The 20,930-nt window shown below is 49.5% G+C and overlaps 1 protein-coding gene across 2 annotated transcripts in view; it reads left to right on the top strand.

Annotated features, from left to right (window-relative positions):
• The window catches only part of LOC311510151 (protein argonaute-1), a 47,196-nt gene that overhangs the window by 9,255 nt on the left and 17,011 nt on the right, over nucleotides 1-20,930 (top strand). The window contains exons 2-11 of one of the 2 annotated variants that reach the window (XM_084609606.1): nucleotides 8,683-8,866; nucleotides 10,214-10,334; nucleotides 11,091-11,272; nucleotides 12,379-12,515; nucleotides 13,573-13,707; nucleotides 14,177-14,264; nucleotides 16,238-16,385; nucleotides 17,180-17,299; nucleotides 18,509-18,631; nucleotides 19,636-19,769. In XM_084609606.1, coding sequence (XP_084465732.1) covers nucleotides 8,683-8,866; nucleotides 10,214-10,334; nucleotides 11,091-11,272; nucleotides 12,379-12,515; nucleotides 13,573-13,707; nucleotides 14,177-14,264; nucleotides 16,238-16,385; nucleotides 17,180-17,299; nucleotides 18,509-18,631; nucleotides 19,636-19,769 — 1,372 coding nt within the window. Of the gene's footprint in view, nucleotides 1-8,682; nucleotides 8,872-10,213; nucleotides 10,335-11,090; nucleotides 11,273-12,378; nucleotides 12,516-13,572; nucleotides 13,708-14,176; nucleotides 14,265-16,237; nucleotides 16,386-17,179; nucleotides 17,300-18,508; nucleotides 18,632-19,635; nucleotides 19,770-20,930 lie in introns of those variants that run through there. The other variant, XM_084609607.1, reaches the window with a different exon arrangement.

Genomic DNA, 20,930 nt, shown 5'->3' with positions numbered 1-20,930 from the left:
AGTCTGCAATTCCTCCCAGTCTGCTGAATTTATAATGGCAGGCAGATTTCATACTGCTCACTGAATGCATTGTACTCCAGCAAAACTACTGTGCCTCAGCGCTCTCATTTACATGACAAAATGGGAGTTTATGCAGTTTTACCATGGAGAGTTGAGGTATGCGGGGAGAACCCCCTGTCTCCAGGCAGACGGGTCACTCCTAACAAGCTTCCCTCTTCCAGGGCAAAACTTACACATTCCGTTGCTGCCTCCTTCCCATGCATATGCCCCCTTCATGGCTCGTCTTAACCATTTGTATTTGCTGTGCTTCTTCCGGGGGTGAAGGTGGGGGGAAGAGAAGTGTTTTGCATCTTGTTCAAGAGTCCTGCATACTTGCACGGTGATGGTTTGTAGCAAGTGTAAATCCTGTGAGCAGATGACACACATGCGCACGTGAAAATGAAGCTAGTGCAGGCTGCAGGTGCTCAGCCTGTCCCAAGGTATGGCCCACCAAGTGCACAAATATTCGTGCCCAAATACTGTTGCTGGCCAGAGATGCCTTAGCTACTGGTTTAATGGAGTTCTCTTCATCTAGACCTGGGTTTGTTTATGCTGGAGGTTGCTCCAAGCCTGGGTAATACTGGGATTCCTCCCCGGGTGGTGCCCTCAGACCCTGCTCGTGGGCCCTGTCTAGCTAGCAGGTGTAAAAGTAGCTGTCTGGCAATTTGCTCTTCGTATTCCACTTTAAACCCCTGAATTTCCAGCTGACACTCTGCCTGCCATGGGGTAGAATAACAGTTCACTAGTTATGATGCTAGGCACTGAACAAATACAATAAATGACAGCAGCTTTTCACCTGTAGATCTCAAAGTACTTTGGAAAGGAAAATAATTATCCCCATTTTGCCAAAGTGGCACAGCTTGGGGTGGGAGATGACTTGCCAACAGTCACACCACAGCTCAGTGCCAGCACTGGGAGCAGAATTTAAGTTTTCAGACTCCCAGTCACTTGGGCATGGACTTTCCACACCCCTGAGTGATGTAGTTATACCGACATCAGTTGGTCGTGTAGACCAGGTCCAAGGATTTGAACTTCCTCACATCCGCCAGAAGAGTCTCGTAGCCTAGCTTTCTCCTCTTATGAAATCCCTCCTTTCCAACTGGTCACAGTGCTAATTTTTGGGTACCATCTCTCTAGCAACGATGTCGAACTTAATTTTGTTGCAGTCACTGTTGCTTAGTGGTTCAAGCTATAATTCTTGAGCCAAATCCTGTTGTCAGAACTAACTGCTTAATCTGTGGTATTAATTCACAGTCTTAATTAATTATGAGGCTTAATGTTCATAAAGCATTTTGAGGTCCTTGGATGAAAGGCTTTGTAAATGCAGAGTCTTATTTATCAGCCAGTCTGTATGGCATTAGGGTTGCAGTGCCCTGACACCATGGGAGCTTTGAGAGCCATTTTTAGCTCTTGCATTGCTTTTTCTTTGTATTGAGAAGGCTCTGGAAAGGCTCCTCTTCTACAGAGGTGCAAGGTTTGCTTTTAACACAAAAGCAACAGCTATCATTAACTTCAGTGGCAGCTGCGGATTGGGTAACTGGCAGAGTGGATCACAGGTGGCCAGTGGGGAAATGGGAGGGAAGGAAGATGCTGGAAAGTGTGGTGCCTGGGAATAGATAACATTTTGGTTCTTTTGTCCCATGTTCACAGCTGCAGTGTGTTCATTTCATTTTGTTCTGCAAATGTCTGAACCAGAGCTGCACCAGCAGCGCCGTGTGGGATCTGATGCAGCGTGTGTTGCCTGGCCATTTGCTTTGGCTCCCTTGTGGATGTGAAGCCCTGCTTTTGCTCTTTCCTCCCCTGTAGGACAGACTTCTCAATAGCTCTCGTCACCTTAGAAATTGGTTTGTTGTCGGGATTCCAAGCAATGCATATGTTGCCCATCTGTATCTCTGGGCCTGCACTTTCAAAAGTTGCTTTCATCCAGGGAGTTTCTCTCTCAGAACCATGACATGGATTGACTTTGGGGTCACTCTATAACAGTGGTTCTCACCCTTCTGTCATTTGTGGATCCCTAAAAATTTTGAATGGAGGTGGGACCCCTTTGGAAATCTTAGACATAGTCGGTGGACCCTCAGGGGTCAGTGAACCACACGTTGAAAACAACTGTTCTGTGGTAACAACAGCATTGCGTGGAACCCCTAGACATAGTCTGCGGATCTCCAGGAGTCCGCGGACCACGGCTCTGTTACACTTGGAGACAAGTTTGAGTGGTAGCCGTGTTAGTCTGTATCAGCAAAAACAACGAGGAATCCTTGTGGCACTTTAGAGATTAACAAATGTATTTGGGCATAGGCTTTCGTGGGCTAAAACCCACTTCATCAGATGCATGGAGTGGAAAATACAGTAGGGAGATATATATACACAGCATATGAAAAGATGGGAGTTGCCTTACCAAGTGGGGGGTCAAGATTCCTGAGTCTTTTTTGCAGCTCTGCCACTGACTTGCAGAGTGGCATTTTGCAAGTCACTTCCAGTTCTGTGCCTCAGTTTTCCTGTATATAAAATGAAGGTAATGCCTGCCTCATGGGAAGAGGTTGGTGGGGCTTGATTCATGGTTGTAAAAGGCCCTGAGATCCTCAGATGACAAGTGCAAAAGGAAGGTAAAGTGTTAGTCAGAGGAAGTTATGTCCTTTCCCTGCCGAGATTATCATTGGTATCAAATGGATTGCCAGAGATGCATATTAGGAATTGCAAACTATGGCATGTACTTTTTAAAGAAATGCTTCAGCACAGTTTAATAATTTTCTGGAAGGGAACTGCAGGAGAATCCCCCTCCCCCCTCCCGGAAGTTTTGCAAGAGTTGTTAACAGAGCATGGTGAAAGTAAGAGAGCAGGGAAGTGTGAGTTTAAAATCAGATTCGATGGAACTGTCGGGCTTCATTGTCCACAGGTTTCAGAGTAACAGCCGTGTTAGTCTGTATTCGCAAAAAGAAAAGGAGTACTTGTGGCACCTTAGAGGCTAACAAATTTATTTGCGCATAAGCTTTCGTGAGCTACAGCTCACTTCATCGGATGCATACTGTGGAAAATACAGAAGATGTAACTTTTGTTTGCAAAAGTCAGCAATTGCAGGGACCTTAACCGATTACAGCACTTGCCCTGCTGTATGGGAGTAGGATTCCTGGGTTCTATTTCTTGTTCTACTGCTCATTCACCAGACTTCTCTGAGCCACAGGTTTCTGCCTGTAAAACGGAAATACTTTCCTCATGCGACGTGATTTGTAAAGTTTAAGTTGCTTGGATGAAAATGCAAAGTGTATTTAGTACAGTATTTGCAAAGGTGTTGTTGATCCCTTAAGATTAAAATGATAATTTAGCATGTGAGTACCTGGAAAGGAAAGGGCCCTTGTTAGAGTTATGGAGCGCGTTGGCATGTTGTTTTTTTTAAAATCAAACCATTTGTAAAGATGTGTGCAATTGAAAAATTAGATTCCATTGCACATTTGAGAAGTGAATTTGAAATTCAGATTGCTCTGCCTACTTATTCTGCTGCTGCTATTTTCAGCCTGGAATTGAAATTTGGATTTAAGTAGAACCTGAGACTGGCTGTCAGTGAATATGAGCGAAGGGGTAGGGGGCAGAGACTGGAGCTAAGAGCACCATGTCCTACAGATCTGGAATTGGAACGGCGGCTCCAGCTCTCTGTGACCAGTTGACATAGACACCAGTGGATCATGCAAGTTGAGAGCTCTGACCAGCCAGTGCAACACAGTCCCTTACACCTGGCCCAGCTGGCTACAGACGTGACCAGACTGCAGGAAACAGATAGGGAAGCAGGGGGTTGAGGCTGCTGGGTGAAGGTTAGCCAAGTGGGAAGGCAGTGAGAGGAGTGGGCAGGATCTGTGGCTGCAGCCTCTTGCGGGGGGTGGGTGATATCTGTTGTTGACATTATTTCATGTAATATTTTATAACTGCACCAGAGTGCAGGGATGCCATCAGCTTAGAAACCACACTTTTCTTCTAGGGTTTCATACTACCTCCCCATCATTAGAGTATCTGGGCACTGTCCGTGTAAAGTCAACAGCAATAGCAAAGTCCATTGTGAACTTCATGGGGTCCCTAGTGCTTCTCCTTCTATGGGGTTAAAATGCTGCTTGGAGCTGGGATTTAGTCTGGGAGGGGTGGCATTATTTTTAGATTTTTATTAAATTCCTTTTTTGGCTGGTAGAGGCTTTGGGGTAGGAAGGAGGTTCTTTTTATACCCACTGTTGCCTTTTTAATGATTTCTCTACATAAGAGATTTCCTGCTTTTCCCAAATAGCTCCTTTCTAGCAGTGACTGGAAACCCATGGGAAGATGTAGGGCAAAGTGCTTTACCTTCAAACCACCTTTAAACTTCTCCACTAGGTACCAGGTTGGCAGCATCCAAATAAATCAGAATGTAATTGTTGCAAAAATATGCCTAAATGTGATTTTTTCCGCCACGCAGAGTTACTGCTTGTGGCTGCGTTCTTACCTAGCGTCTAGTGGAGAAGATACAAACCTCAAGGTAAAAAAACTAGCAAAATCAGAGTGTCAGCTGAACAGTAAGTAGCCCCTGAGCTGCGGAAGGTTGAGCTAGCTAGTCATGTTGTATCATGGCCAGGAAATCTATGCCAGTAGTTTCATCCATTATACAGTAAACTTGCATGTCTTGGTTTTTTCACTGGGGAGTGCGGCTCATCTGGTTAATACCTTCTCCTAACACAGCCCCGCCACACCCCTCCTATTAGCTGCTAAGGAGTGTTTATCTTCTGCGCATTGTCACTTGAGACCCTAATTTGCTTGTCCTTCCCACCTGTGTAAGGAACAGCTTCGCTACAGGCCTGCTGCGGAGAGCCATAGTTTTGAATACAAGAACTAAAATTGGGATTGCCTGGGTTCTAATCCCAGTTTCCCAGTGGACTCTGTAAAGCCTTAGGCAAGATGGATTAAGTTCTGTGTCTGATGCAGGAAGTCTGTATACTCAAGATGATGGACACAGTATACCATGGGTGTGCGAAGGGCTGTGGAATAGTTGCTTTAGCCTTTATTATTAGACATGGTCATGCTGAGCAAATAAATGGAAAGTGGGGTTGCTTTTGAGACTGTGAGTTTGTTGGAGTCTGTCTTTGAGTCCTGCCAAGTGCCCAGCATGCTGTTAGGTGCTATTAAATAATAGTTCCCAGAATGACCCTCATTTCTGTTCCTCGGAGCACAGGCCAGCCTCTTGTGTCTGTCTGCCAGAGCGGGGTTCCTTCCCCATTGTGTGTGCTTCTTGCTTGTAAATCAGGCTGGGGACAGGGTTCTGGGAGATTGGGGCTCGTCAGATTCCTCTCTGCTCGGAGGGGACAATAGCTGGTTGTGCTGTGGGGAGCTACCCTGGGGATTGCCAATGAGGCTTTCTCCACTGTGACTCTGACACTGAACTCTCTGTGACCTGGCTGGGAATCCACCCCCAAACTCGGTTCACAGGAGCAGGCAAGGGGTTAAATGTTTGATCCCAAGTAAATATTCAACCTGGTGATTTGAAAACCTAAAGAGAGGAACGTGCCTGGACTAAAATATCTTTAGTTTTTCTCTTTTCACCTGTAAAATGTTGCCAATGCCCTGTACTCTGAAACCCCGACATGTGACACGGAGAGAGACAATCTCCTTTTCTTTTGCTATAAAACATCCTCTATCTTCCACCTGAGGCTACTGGGTGAGGGGTGGGAGTGGATCAAAGCAATGAATGTGGCTGGTAACTATTCTGCATTCCCGCTGCTGCAGTTCTTTCCCCAGAGGCAAACCCCTTACCCAGACAAGGAGGGGGATTTGCCCTTAATCCTCTAACATCCATGTCTCTTGACCATTCAAAACTTGAACAGTTGTCAGTAATTACTGGTATTTATCTCTAGTTGTTATCGGTATTATTAAATCATGATTGGAGGACTTCAGTAACTCAGCCAGAGGTTCCGGGTCTATTACAGGAGTGGGTTGGTGAGATTCTGTGGCCTGCAACATGCAGGAGGTCAGGCGAGAGGATAGTGTTGTCTGAGTCTATTACTTTTGCTAATAGTGACAGGTTTCAGAGTAGCAGCCGTGTTAGTCTGTATTCGCAAAAAGAAAAGGAGGACTTGTGGCACCTTAGAGACTAACCCATTTATTTGAGCATAAGCTTTCGTGAGCTACAGCTCACTTCATCGGATGCATTGTTGCATAAATAAATTGGTTAGTCTCTAAGGTGCCACTAGTCCTCCTTTTCTTTCTGCTAATAGTGTTTGTTACAGCAGTGCCCAAAGATCCCCATTGTGCTAGGTGCTTTACAAACACACGTGGAGAGACAGCCCCTGGCCTGCAGAGCTTACTGACTTGGATCCAGCCACTTGTGCATCTAGGCTTCATGTGAGAGCTGGGGAAAGGAGAGGCTTTACTAATGTTTAAGTATAAATCTATTCAGGGGCCTCCAAGCTCCTGTCCCTATCTGCTTCCCGTGTGGCAAGTGTCTAAGTCAAACACATTCCCCACCACAGTTGCTGCTGATAGATCCCTCTCGGTGGCCATGTAAGTGGCGAAGCTAAGGGGGAGAATGGACCATCTTCCCTCCTACAGTGGGTTCTTCTAGCCTGACACAGGCACGCTGACGCGGGGGTGGGGACGATGGGACGTAATGGGGGGACCTTGCGTATCCGTGGCCTGTGCGTGCTCTGTGAAGAGGTCTGTCGTCATGGTGCTCCTTGCTAGCAATACACTTAGCCCTTTGCTGGACCCCCACAAGCCAAATGCCTTTGATAATCCACATGCATGGCAAAGCAAACTACGGTTTGGGCTGGTGGGAGCGGGGAGGGAATGGTAGCTGGCTTTCTGTTTTCAGGCTGTCTCTGAAAGACCTGTTCCTGCCATGCCTTCCATCTCCATATGTAGCTTGGGGCAGTATCTCTGCTGTGGCAGGGTGCTGAAATCTGTTGCTCTTTGTCTGGAGAGTGTATAAAGACGCCTCTCTGGGGCACTGGCATTCAGTGCTGAGGCCGACTGATAAAAGTTCCGTTTGCTTTCAGGCTGTGGGAGAGGGTCTTTGTTTTGTGCAGAAGTCACAGTGGTCCCTCAACCCTTGCAGTGACGTCCTCCTGCTGCGAAACAGGGTGCAGATGGCCGGCTTGAAAGCTCGTGGGATTGTTTTTATTTAATCCATCCACTTAATTACTCATGAGACCACACAACTTTCAGATGCAAAGCCTGAAGCTTGCATGCTGCTCCGCTAGCAGGCCTCTGTCATTGCCAGAGGCAGGCCCCTTGCTAGCTTTATACTGATGCCAAAGATGGATTTATTTATGGGGCCCACTTCTGGAGGGTATGCTAAACAGTGTCTCCCTCCATCTCATTCTAACAACCATCAAGGCTTTTGCCTCTGTGCTGCGGTGCCTGGCTTGGGAGTTGACAGGACCAGAGTCTATTTATAGGGCTGTCCTTATAACAAAGCATTCCATTTGTCATAGCCCAGCATGGATCATGTTTAACTTTACCATCACTTCCATGCAGCTGAGCAGACATGCCCTAGAGGCAGGCCAGCGTTTGGCCTTCTCTACATTTCTGTGTCGGCGAGTGCCATCTGATGGAATGGGATCACCGGAGAGGTTCAGGGAAAGATTCCAACAGGAGAATTTCCCGCTGGGAATTAGGATGGGGTGGGTGGTGAAGTATCAGCCCTTCCAGTTTTGTAGTTTATCTAAATGTCAGATGTCCGTAATCCCACATGCCCATCTGCCTCAAACACTCAGCTCGTCGCCAGTGCCGCGGCTTGTGGAAAGAGAAGGTTCTTGGCAGAAATGCAGGGTTGCACTTGACCTTCCAAACACCGAAGAGTGTTCCATCTTCCAGAAGTAGTGCCAGGAGGGCTTTTTGTTACTAGTGCTGGCTACTTGTGTATAATGATGAGTTCTTCTGTGCAGCGTGGAAAAGATCAGTATGCAGCTTGGGAAAATTACTGGCTGCTTTCAGGCTCTTTTTAAAATAGGCATTGGGCACAACCGGTCCTCTCGCCCCCGAGTTAACTGAGTGCTACCCTGGGTTCTCGCTCTGTACGTCTGAGCAGCGGTTCATGTTTTAAGTGTACTTGTGATCAGGGCACATGGCTGGGAGCCAGGATTCCAGCCTCAGTTCTGTCACCATCTTGTGTGATCCTGGACAAGTTGCTACCCCTTGGTGCCTCAGTTTCCCCATCCGCAAAATGGGGATATTTGCCTACTGTGTGGGCGGTTTTCCTGTGTGCAAGCTGCTCCAGATGCATGGGTGAAAGGCACCACAGAAGGGAAGAAGTCAGTGTTATAATCTGATACATTGACTGGGCTTGGCACTTGCAGAGAACAGGTGAAGCCTCTTCCATCTCTAGCTGCTCTGATCCTAGTTCTGAAGTTGTAAGCACCTCTTGCAACGCTGTAACCTAGTAAACTTCTGTAAAAAATTATTTGCAATCGCATCTCCGCACCACATCAGGACTGCAGCGAGACTGAAACAAAGGAGAAATAACACATTAGAAAAAACAAACATGTCATCTGATAACTAGAAGCTCTATTGAGTGCTGCTTCTCTGGCTCTTGTCCCCAAAAGCTCTCTGTGGAATTCCAGCTTCACAGTTCCTGGCTGCTTATTTATTGTGGTCTCTCCAGATCTCCTGACCTTCCAAATGTCTCTTGTTCCCTAGCTGCAGGCACTTACCTGCCACCCTTGCAGCAGGTATTTCAAGCACCACGTCGGCCTGGGATAGGAACCGTAGGGAAGCCTATCAAGCTCTTGGCCAACTATTTTGAAGTGGACATTCCTAAGATTGACGTGTATCACTATGAAGTGGATATCAAGCCCGATAAATGTCCACGCAGAGTCAACAGGTAAGGCAAGTATTAAAGGATTCAGAACTCTTTCCTGACTCAGTTTCTTTGTACAGAAGCAGCGGTCGTGAACGCTGTTCCCTTTCCGGGAGGTGTGTGGTGCAGGGATGCACCAGAATGAAGCTTCTGTGATCTCTGTTCCCTCCCCACGCTGGGATGTAGAACAGAATGTGGAGAAGTTTCTGCTGTTCCTGCTTGTGCCCAAGACCACGTGAAACTTCTGGGACCTCTTTGCAAAATCTCCTGTAGCTTTTTGCCACCTTTGTGAAGTTCAGTGGATAATGTGATCTGGCTGTGAGAACATGAAACGTCGCCTTTCCCCAGCAGAACCAATTTTTCAAACACTGTCCCATTCAGTGTGAAAACAGGGTCAGGTTTGAATGTGCAACAAGATGCAAAGCGCTCCAGATTGCACCGTGATTGTTTTACTCCCCTCTAATTGCAGTGTGGCTTGTGACACATGGATTGCTTTGTTCCGGAGTGGTGCTGCGCCCGCCCGGGGCAGCAAAGTGAATTCTACTAGCACGGCTGTCTAATGGCATCCATGCTCGCTCTAGACACTGAGAACATACCAGCTACAGCTGTATTTCTTCTTGGATGGAGCTAGTACACTCTCAGTCCAATGTGCCCCAAGCCTTCCTGAGCCGAGTGATGTGGGCATTCTTCTAGCTACGCAGATGGCTGACCCACAAGCTGACACGCAGACCTGTACAGTCCCAGCTTTCCTGTGCTGCTCAGCATTTGTTCCTGGCCCTGATGGCTCAGGAGATATTGGACCGTAATACTGTCCCCGGTCTCTCGGAGCAGCTGGGATATTTTGGCAACAGATGCAGACTTAAAAATAGAAAGCCCCAGATCCTGGGCCAGTGTAAGTTCTTGCTCCCCTACTCCGCCCGACCCCAGCAGCATATTTAATTCAGAACTTGGGAGACCAGTGAGCAGATGCTGCTATTGTTCCCAGGCCATTTGGCAGCTTGTGTCTGTGTAGACACTTGTCGTTCTCCCCTGCCCTTGTGGCACGCTCCCCGGGGCTGCCACCCGCTCCGAGTGCACAGGTGCACATTCCCATGTGCCTTGTAACCCTGTTACACCATCACTGATTTTTCAAGATACCGGGCAAGGCGCACACCCATTCATCTGGGGGCTGAAGGGTTGTCTGTATTGTTTCTGACCTGCCTGAGGTCCTGCTATCCGATCTGGAGATGGCCCAGGTTACAGTAATTTTTATATGACCTGCTCTGTCCCGAGAGGCTAAGCTGGGAGTCAACCAGCCAAATAAATGATCCAGTTAGCTTTGCTTTTCTCTCCTTTTCTTCTTCCTTTCTCTTGCCACCCTGTTCTCTGTAGGGAGGTTGTGGAATACATGGTGCAGCACTTCAAACCTCAGATCTTTGGAGATCGGAAGCCGGTGTATGACGGGAAAAAGAATATCTACACCGTCACTGCCCTGCCAATCGGAAACGAACGGGTGAGAGCGGGGAGCAGAACCTCCTGGGGGTGGCCCAGCCAGCGGTGCTCAGTGCTTCCTGGGAGCACAGTATGCAGAAGGATTGAATGGGGGCGTGGTTCTGGGTCTAGAAAACAAAACAAAAGGAGCTTGGGGATGGGAGAGGGGTCCTGTTCCCCAAGTCTGTGGCCAAGAAGTTCGGCCCATGGGTAGAGATGTGGGGATGGGTGGGCTCTAAGTTCCTGGGGCCAGTGGGTGAGCTCAGAGCAGATATTTGCGGCTGACTGCTCATGATACAGGGGAAGTGTCATTGTGTCATTTTGCTGATGAGGAGACTAAGACACAGAGGTGGTGGTTTGTGTTATGTTACTACCTAGCAGTGTCAACCAAGTGTGCTTCCTAGAGATTGCCTAGACTAGTGGCTAGAGGTACCAGCCACGTCAGGGTCCTGCTGTATCAGGCTGTGTACAGGAGGTGATCCCTGCCCTGTAGAGCTTATAGTCTAAACAGATTACCCGCAAAGGCTGGGAGGGGAAATTGGAGGCCAAGAGCAACTGCCCAAGGTCATGCATCCGGTCAGTGCTAGAGCTGGAATGTGGACCCAGGACTCGGGGTCCCTGCTGTGTCTGCTGGACCGTGCTGCAAGGTAGAAAGTTCCATGCCCTGAAGGGGAAGAGGTGTGGGTGGAAAGAGGTGATGCAGCTGGAAGGGGAAGATGTTGCTGCAGTCTGGCTAGCAGTGTTCTAATGATGTCTCTCTCTTCCCCTCCTGCCTCAGGTTGACTTTGAGGTAACGATCCCAGGGGAAGGCAAAGACAGGATATTTAAGGTCTCCATCAAGTGGATGGCGATTGTGAGCTGGCGGATGCTCCACGAGGCCCTGGTGAGCGGGCAGATCCCCGTCCCACTGGAATCTGTCCAGGCACTAGATGTTGCCATGAGACATCTGGCCTCAATGAGGTAATCTGCTCCCCTGGGCGCTTGGGATGGGGTGATGTGTCCGGGGCAGGAGCAGCAGAGTCCGGAGGAAAGCTGGCGTAATCGAGCATTCATCGGAGTGGAACTGCGTGTGCTGGAGAGACATTGGGAGTGTTGCCAAGAGGAGCTGAGATCTCCCAGGGCAGGTCACGGGTAACAGTTACACATCTGCTGCCTTGCAAAACGAGCGAATGGCGCGTGTGTGTGGTAGCGATGAATGCAATTCCCTGGGCACCGGTGCACCTCGGTCTCTCCTGTTCTCTGCCCGGGCACAGCCTGGTCTCCTGTGGGCTGGGATCCTTCAGTCTCACTGTGGTGTGGGATGATTTAACTGGGAATTGGTCCTGCTTCGAGCAGGGGGTTGGACTAGATGACCTTCTGGGGTCCCTTCCAACCCTGATATTCTATGATTCTATGGTTGCTGGGGTTTGCATGTGGGTTGGTGGCCTGTGCCGTCACTCTGCCTTCAGTGCTGCAAGGACAGCCCTTGCACGCGAGGGATTGAGGAGTCTGGTGGGTACGTTTCAAAGAGAACTGTCTACTGCTTTGCATCCTTGTGCTTTCCCCCTGCTGAGTGATGGGGGCAGATGCTAAGGGTCAGCATCGCAGTGCTCATTCTCTAGGCACGGCACATCCATTAGCTAGCCCTCGCCGTAGCCCTGTGAGGAGGCAGAGATGTTTGGGGAGGCTGGAATTTCCAAACTTGAATGTCCAAAGCCTAGCTTTTCTCAGCGGTCTGAATTTAGCCACCTAACTTCAGGCTTGACTTGTCTTCTGAGGGGCTGAGCGCCCCCAATCTTGGTGGCTTAGGTAGATCATAATCAATTTGGGGCAGGGACCATTCTTTTTGTTCTCTTGGTACAGTGCCTAGCGCAGTGGGGTCCTGGCCCATAACTGGGACTCCTAGGTACTCCCACGATACAAGTAATGGGACTTCAGTTTGGTGCACCCACATGGATGTAGGTGGCTAAGTTAGAGTTTTTAAGCCATTGCCGTGGGCATGCAGGCTGACTTGCAGTCCCTGTTTCTGCACAGTCAGTTGCTGACATTGCTTTGAATAACATGAGCCTTGTTTCCCTGGTTTGCAGGTACACCCCTGTGGGCCGTTCCTTTTTCTCCCCTCCTGAAGGTTACTACCACCCTCTAGGAGGAGGCAGGGAGGTTTGGTTTGGGTTCCACCAGTCGGTCAGGCCTGCCATGTGGAAGATGATGCTCAACATTGACGGTAAGTCACCTTCAGTGCTGGCAGACTCCAGCTTCACCTGCTAACGTACACCCTTCCCCCTCCCATGTGTCCCACTCAGGCACGTCGGCACTGCTCGCCTGCCAAAGTGGGATTCATTTTTAGGGTGCATCTATGCAGGGAGCGGCAATGAGTCTCAGAGCCTGGGTCCACAGGCTCCTGGGGCTTGCACTGTGGCGCTGAAATCAGCCACGCGGACGTTGTGGCTCGGGCTGTGAAGCCGGGGTGCCGGGTGGGGTTCAGAGCCTGAGCTCCAAGCTGAGCTGCAACGTCCGCACAGCGGGTTTTAGGGCTGTAGTGCAAACCCAGGTCTGCAGGCTCTGAGGCTCTGGCGGAGACGTGTATCCCAAGGCACTAGTTACAGGGGTGTCATAATATCTGCTGATTACAGTGGGAAGGACTGTGCGGTGAGGGTGGGCATTTCAGAAGGGCTCAGTGCGGGCCTAACTGAACCCGTTGAGTTGGTGGGCGCTTCCCAGGAGACTTCAATAGGGGCACAGCTAGGTGAGGGCCAGGAGGATGCTAAATGCAGCTTCTGTCTGACGCTTCGCTTCGTACTGCAGCCAGTGCCGAGGATCTGCACTAGAAGAGGCCAAATCTTTTGACTGTCCCTTTGGGACAAGGGGTGGGTTTGTGGGTGTTCAGACACTGCCTAGCACAGTGGGGCCCCACTCCTGACTGGCGCTGCCCTTCTCATTAGAAGTGATGTGTCTCCACAACTCCGTGTTTTGTCCAGTGGATGCAGGGCTGGGTAGGGTGGCGCAAGGAGGTGGAGAGTCTGGTCCTACTCTCAGGTAGGTCACTAGAAGATTTGTTAGGCTGTCAAATTGTCTCCCCGGGGCATCTCTGGAAGCCCATTTGCTTGGGATGATAGACACTAGACTGACCACAGCAGCATGGGGAAAACGTGTGCTAGGTTGTGATGACTCAGTGTTGACTTAGGGCAGGGCCCAAGATGTCGCCTGCTCTCAGGGAGTGCCTAGTACTCTTGAAAGAGAGAGGGAAAGATCTCCACGTCTCGCACTCTCCTTCCCTGCAGTGTCGGCGACCGCCTTCTACAAAGCCCAGCCCGTGATTGAGTTCATGTGCGAAGTGCTGGATATCCGGAACATCGACGAGCAGCCAAAGCCCCTGACGGACTCGCAGAGGGTGCGCTTCACCAAGGAGATCAAAGGTAAAGAGATGGGGCACTCTGGCGGCAAGGGCGTGTGCAGTGTCTCATGTCCTGTGGGTGGATGGGAGGGTGTTGAGATCCCAGGGTACAGAGCAACTTTCTGCCTACTATAGCCTTATGGTGAAGACTCTGACCTGGAACATGGGAGACCTGGGTTCTAATCCCAGCTCTGCCTCAATCGCCTTGCAAACTTGGGGAATTCACTTTAACCCTTCCCCCGCCATCTGTAAAACAGGGAGGATTGATGAGGGTTTTGCAGATGCACTCTTTAACCCTTAGCACCCTGGCATCTTCCTCATTGGCAGACAAACATGTACTTCAGAGGGCATGTTTGTAGATAGGCCAAGTCTCCAAAGGGTTAACGATTTAATTAAAGCACATGTGGAGTAGACAGGAAGCTGGTCAGTGAAATGCTTGGTGGAGTTCCTGACATTGATCAGAGATTTGCTGTCTCTCTCTCTTGCATTAGGTTTGAAAGTAGAGGTGACCCACTGTGGGCAGATGAAGAGGAAATACCGAGTGTGTAATGTTACCAGGCGACCAGCCAGTCACCAGACGTAAGGCGGGGGGGAATGCCCTTGGAAAAATCTGAGCCATTCTCTTAGTTATTTAGCAGCTGCTGGTAGCATTAGTGAGATACAAAAGGCAAACTCTATAGCATGTGACGGTAAAGGGAGCTCTGGTGTTCAGTTCTCTGCAGATGTGCTGCACAGAGGGACTTACATGGCTGCATGTAGTGTGCTATAAATGACAGGAGCAGGATGCAGAGGAGGAGTGGGAGCTGAGAGGAGGTTCTTATGATGTTAGGAGGCATGCAGCAGACTGCATGAGTTAACTCGCTGTCAACCTGCCCAGTTTGCATCTCTTTGAATTCGGCTTTGTACTTGGTCAAAAATAGACACTGGAGAACAGAAGGTTTAATCAGGAGGTAAATTAATCCCTTAAATTATTTGTGTGTGCCCATAAGCATGCGAGGGAGTTGCACACAAGTAGAGACAGTTCCTTCCTCAAAGAGCCTTTCTAGGACTCCCCGGTAACCTGTGAAATGCACCAGGAGACACTTGCAGAAGTCCAGGATTGCTACAGATCCTCGGATGTGGGAGCTGTGGATTGGGAATTGGCAGTGAATGAGCTGTGGCTGGTCCAGGTCTCTGTGTGTGATGTGTTAAATGGGAATTGTACCAGCCTTTTGGTTGCCACTTTCTCCAGGGTGTCCCCTGCACTGTAGCTAGAGCTGCTCAAAATATTTTTGTTTAAACATTTTGTGATGAAAATATAAACTGATTTATTTGGGTAGATCTTTGTGGTTTTCGAAAACTGAAATCTGTTCACCGGAATGATGTTTGAAAACCAAAACTTAAAAAACATTGGAAACATTGGTGGGAAAAACACTTAAATTTCACGATTGCCTCTGAAAAATAATTAGCATTTTTGGGCCAGCCCTTGTTATAGTTCTGATGCCATGGGGCTGTTTCTGAAACTTGTTGGGCTCACCAGTAAATTGGAAACATCCCAGGTAAATATGTGGGAAGAACAGATCCAAGTGCAGGCAGTGGCTCCTTGGAGGGGTTGGAGTTTGTTCCCCAGCAGATCTCTCCTGTGCCTCCCTTTTAGCTCAGGGAATCCCTTTCTGGACACTTGCCTCCTGGGCCAAGCATTGCTGCATGCGTTCCTTCTGCACCCGCTGTAGAGTGCAATTCAGAGTGCTTTACTTCCCCAGCACTGAGTGCTCCCATCTGCCTCCCCCTGTTCCTTTAGTATCCTTAATTCCAAAACCCCTTCCAGGGACTTTCATTTGAAATTTTGACCAAGGAAGTCTTGGGCACAGTCAGTAGTGAAATAATGTGATGTCTCCTCAGGGGCATTTGTAGCTTGTTTGGCTTTCTAATTATGACCCCATTAAGAATGTCGGGGTGTCTCCGGGTTCTCCAGAAGCTCTTTATGGAGTTGGGAAACGACTGGTGCAGGTGGAGTTTGTGTGTCCTGGATTCCTGCCATTGGTCAGGCAGCATCATTTAATTCTGTGCAGCTTAGCAGCACGAGTTAATTCTCCGCTGGTTCTGAAGTGTCACACCTCCCCATACCCCTTTAGCACTTCAAGAGCCACTGTCCTGTTGCAAGAAGGGATAAATTGGTGACTTTCCTCTTGAGCCCAGCTGTGCTGCTGCAGAGGGCAACCGAGCGAATATAAATCCCTGTAGCCATCAATTTGTGTACCCAGCAATATTATGTGCAGTGTGTTCTGTAAGAAAATGATTTCCCTGATTAGCTTGTGAAATCAGTGCTTGATCTGTGGACCTCAGAGCAACCCAAGGGTCAGGATATTCCTGTGCAGACTTGCTGTGCAGCCATCTCTTTGCTTTCTCTCTCCCTCATTTGTAATTGGGGTATGTGTGCCCTGCATGCGCAGGTGCTTTGGACGCTGCTCTGTTCCCTCACACCAAGCAGAAGAGTATGTGCTCTGGTTTGGGAAGTGTGTAGGATTTCTTGTTTAAGTTGATGCATCCTGAGCATCCCCCTCATCTGCCAGGTTCCCCCTGCAGCTGGAGAGTGGCCAGACAGTGGAGTGTACAGTGGCTCAGTACTTCAAGCAGAAATACAACCTGCAGCTGAAATACCCCCACCTGCCATGTCTGCAGGTCGGCCAGGAACAGAAGCACACATATCTGCCCTTGGAGGTGAGTTCGAAGTCACTACTAAACGGGGCTGCCAAGGCCTAAAGTTTTCTCCCAGCCTCCTTGCTCCTTGGCCTCTGCTGAGGCTGCCCACAGGGAGACCAGTTCCATGTGACTGTTGTTTGGGAGGGGTGGGGAGACTGCAATGTGCTCATCAATCTGCCGTCCTTCCCCCTTAGTCCAACCTGGGCTGGACTTGAACTGGTAACCTGGAAGTGAAGGTACCAACCCCTCGGTGCACTGGCTGGCTTGCAGAGATGCACGGTGAGCAGGGAGTGAATGTTTTGCACCTCAAAGAAGCAAAAGAACCTGGCCCATGTCCTAGAGTGTGTGGCCAGAGAAGACCACCAGATCTAGTCTGACCTCCTGTGTGTCATCAGCACCCGCATGCCAAGCCTAACCACCAACATTAGACCAGAGCATTACAGCCCTCTGGACAGTAAACCGCTGTGCGCCGCAGGGAGAGAGCAGGAGGGGCTGAGGCTAAGGGGAGCCCCCCGATTGGGTCTAAAGGGAGCTGCTTTCAGGAAGCAAGGACTGCAGAGTACCTCAGCAGAGCAGTGTTACTGAGAGAGCTCCTCCCAGCAAAGTCTCCTGGTGCAGGAATTGAACCCGTGGCTCTGTTCCATATAGGGCTGTGACAGGCTCATCAACTTCTGTCTGTGGCCCAGATACCACTAGAGGGGGCCAGAGCACCACATAGAACGGGTAGGTTACAGGTGCTCAAGGCAGCTAACCATGTAGGTCTTCTAACATGCTTCTGGCTGCTGCCTCCCGCTCTCTGCCCTACCCTGTAGGTATGTAACATTGTGGCAGGCCAGCGGTGCATCAAGAAGCTAACGGACAATCAGACGTCAACCATGATAAAAGCAACAGCGAGATCTGCCCCGGATAGACAAGAGGAAATCAGTCGACTGGTATGTGGCACTTGTCCCTGTCCTCTGGGAGGAGGTTTTGGGGGGGGGGGAAGAGGAGCATCCTCCCCAAGAACCATGCGGGACTCTGAGCCGCATGGCAGCTGACTGTCACATGGTATATGTCACACTTACTACAGAACTGCTGTAGTAAGTCATGCTTCACTTGCTTGTATGGCGCATGCAATCGGCCATTCTGCTGTTACTGGGGAGTGCTATGAGCCATTCAGGAGAGCGTAGTGAGGATAATGATCTGATTAGTCTAATGCCATACGGTACTAGAAGTCCCCTTTCATAAGCCTATGTATTTATATACAAATAAAAACTCTCACAAATAAAGTCAGCTCCCTCTGTGGCCATGCAAACTTGACGTGCACAGTGCAGGAACCTTGCTATTGGCGGAATCCCAACCCAAAGAGCTAGAGCGAAAACTAGAATCAAAGACTAGAGAAATAAACCTGACCCCTGAGAACCCATGGGGCAGGGATCATTAATGGGATCCAGTAGGACCTTCTACCACTAGGAAAACTTCTCGCCAGCCCTTCAGGGGACATGCTACTCATGGCACTCATCCGGCTGCCCTAATGCTCTGCAGCTGCCTGGGGAAGCTCTTGGGGAAAATCAGGGAGCACTAGGAGACTGGAGACTCCTCTTTGCCCAGATGGCTGGTGGTGAGGGGTTGGTAGTTAGTACGTTACTCTAACATAGGTTTCTGGGCTCCAGAAGCCAGAGATGTTTGATTTTTCTACTGGTATACTTAATACGGGTTTCTTGACACTCTGAATCTCTGCTGTGAAGCTTTAATTCTTAGGAATAAACTCTGGTCTCAGCTGCACTGGTGTAAACCCAGAGTTAGCTCCACTGGGGGGGGGGGGGCAGTTTTGAGAGCAGAGTTTGGCCCTTAATTTTAAAATCCCTGCCATGTCGATGTCAACAGAGAATTAGAATGGTGCCTGTTACCTTCAGCCTGTCCCAGATCCGGATGGAAGTCGTCACCTTCCTGCACCTCACAGTGCAGGCATCTCTGACTAGCAGCATCTGCTTTGCCCATTCTACTCTTAATGGGTCAGTTTGGTCATTGCCCAAGGCTGCAAACCAGCTCTGAGCTACTGCTCGGGTTTCATGCCACCACTGCTTTGCCCATACGTTGGCCAAGGAGACCACACCATTTACTGAGCAGCATAAGGAACTGAAGTGGTATCTTTCCCCCAGATGAAGAATGCCAGTTACAACCTGGATCCGTACATACAGGAGTTTGGGATAAAGGTGAAGGACGACATGACAGAAGTGACGGGGAGGGTCCTTCCAGCACCAATCTTGCAGTATGGAGGCCGGGTAAGCCGGAGTGTGTTGTCGCTCAGACACCTGTCTGTTTTCATACCGAAGGCGACGTCATTACGTTGCAATCTGGGGCTTGGGAAGTTCAACAGCCTGCAGTTCTCTGCCCAAAACAGAACAGACTCAAATGTTCAGTTTGTGCCTGAAGGCTGGGATTTCCACAGGAGACTTGGGGAGTTAAATAATAAATCCCTTTGATAGTCCCAGCCTATATCATCTAAAGAGAGGGCCCCTATTTAAGGGAGGACAGAGAATTTCTTGCAACGGGGACTTTTAAGAGGTGCAGATTGGGTCTGCAGTTTTCTTTTCTATTAACTTCTTTTGGAATAGAGTATTTCCCTAACTGGGCATTAATGCTGCTTTAATCAGGGCTGGGTAGAGCCCAGTGGCATGGAGGGGCATGTGGGGCTGGGTGGCCCAGCGGGTGGATTCTTTGGCCTTTCACCTCTGCAGATCTTGATTCAAATCTGACATTTATTTTTGTGCCCAGTGGGTCTCCCAAACCCATTTCATGTGGGCCACTGGAGCCAATACTGAGACCACCAAAGCCATATCACATGGGGCCACTCAGCAGTCAGATGGGACAGCTCTGGATCATGACCAGCCCAGGTTGGGTTAGAACCAGTCATCTGAAGAGGGAAGATTCTGTGTAGCAATACCAAGCCTCTGAGCAGCACATTTAAACCCCACAGCCTGTGAAGGGGGGGTGGGGGGGGTGTCTGAGGGATTTCTGCAGTTAGATTGTTGTCCTGCATCCAAGGAATGTAGTGGGGTGGGAGTGGAGAAACGATCGTTGCAACATGATTGCATGGATCATTTTATCCAGGTATGTTCCTGGCCCTCGCAGCTGTGGGATCTGGGAGCACCTTCCATTACGCTCCAGATGACCTTGCTCTCTTCCCCAGTTTGATCTCCCATGTAAAAAGGGGCTTTTAGCAAGGAAATTGCCAGGCAGGTTGGACTCTGTGGGGGTGACCTCTGTCCGATTGCTTGCCTTGCAGAACCGAGCGATCGCCACTCCCAACCAGGGTGTGTGGGACATGCGGGGGAAGCAGTTCTACAACGGGATCGAGATCAAAGTCTGGGCTATCGCCTGCTTTGCCCCCCAGAAGCAGTGTCGAGAGGAGGTGCTGAAGTAAGGAATTGGGCAGCCTGCAGTGGGGGCTGGGGGAAGAGCAGGGGCTGAGATGAGTCTGGCATCTGAGTGCCCCATACTGAAACATCTGCTTGGCTTTTTTAAACGGCAGCTTTGTGTAAAGAGCTGGAAGCTCTTTTAAGTGTAATGTTGTTCTCCACTGACACCCCCTCAGAGGCCCGGAAATGTATGACGTTTTTGTCACCCTCTGTCTGGCAAACATGAGTTTATTTCCCCCGTTTCAGATTTACGCTGGAATTTAATATAGAGTCTTGGTTTCCTTTATTAGATCTGCACCCTCCCACATCTCAGACTCTGATTCTGGTTCCCAGGAGCTCCCTCTGCTGTCTCCACCCACGCATAAACACTAAACATGGTTTGTCTGCTCTGTGCCCTACAGAGTAAGAGGCTAAGGTGGCTGCTTCTGGCTTTCTCTTCAAATGGGAGAAGCAAACTTAAATTTAAAAGGCAGAGAACTTTCCTTACTCTTAAGGGCGTTCAACCCTTTGGTGGTGGTGGTTGGAGGAGCATGTGTCTCATGCATGGCTACGCTGGCAATGGTACCCTACCTCTGGTGTATTACCGAGCAGTCAGATGGCTCGAACAGCCTATCCATTGACTGACAGCCACTTAAATCTTGTCCTTGGGAAAGGCTTTTATAGATGAACCTGGGTTTTGTCCTCTGTTAAACAACGGAGAGGAGCTGAGGCGTGGGAGAGGCTGCTTGGTGTCTGGCAATGTTACCCCTGACTTTGGATCTTAAACTCTCAGCAAACCCACAGATGAATCAAATCCTCTTCTGGGTAGTGTTGCTCCCATCCCCCCTGTGTATTTGCCTCTGGCCTCACTTGCACTTAAACTCCTTGCACTGTTTAGTCATAGATGAGACACGGCTACTGGGTGGGACAATTGGGGTATTTCTGAATAGGTTTATTGGGGACACTTGGCTACTTGAGTTGCAGCTAGTCGAAGGGAAGTTCTGTCTTTTGTGACCTCTCTAAAGAGCAGGTTGAGAGTAGCCATCCTGAGCTTCCAGTCCAGGCTTTTGAGTGTGTCTGCTTCAAACGGAAGATGCCTAAAGCCACTGGATGAGCTGATCACATGCAGAACGCTAACTTCTCCCGAGTTTGGCAACACATGAATGAGTCACATCAGTGCTCC

The sequence above is a fragment of the Lepidochelys olivacea genome (genome assembly GCF_965140295.1).
Source record: "Lepidochelys olivacea isolate rLepOli2 genome assembly, chromosome: 19".
NCBI classification, from domain to species: domain Eukaryota; kingdom Metazoa; phylum Chordata; order Testudines; family Cheloniidae; genus Lepidochelys; species Lepidochelys olivacea.
Note: the sequence above shows the minus strand (reverse complement) of the source record. Positions and strands in the feature narration are given on the sequence as shown.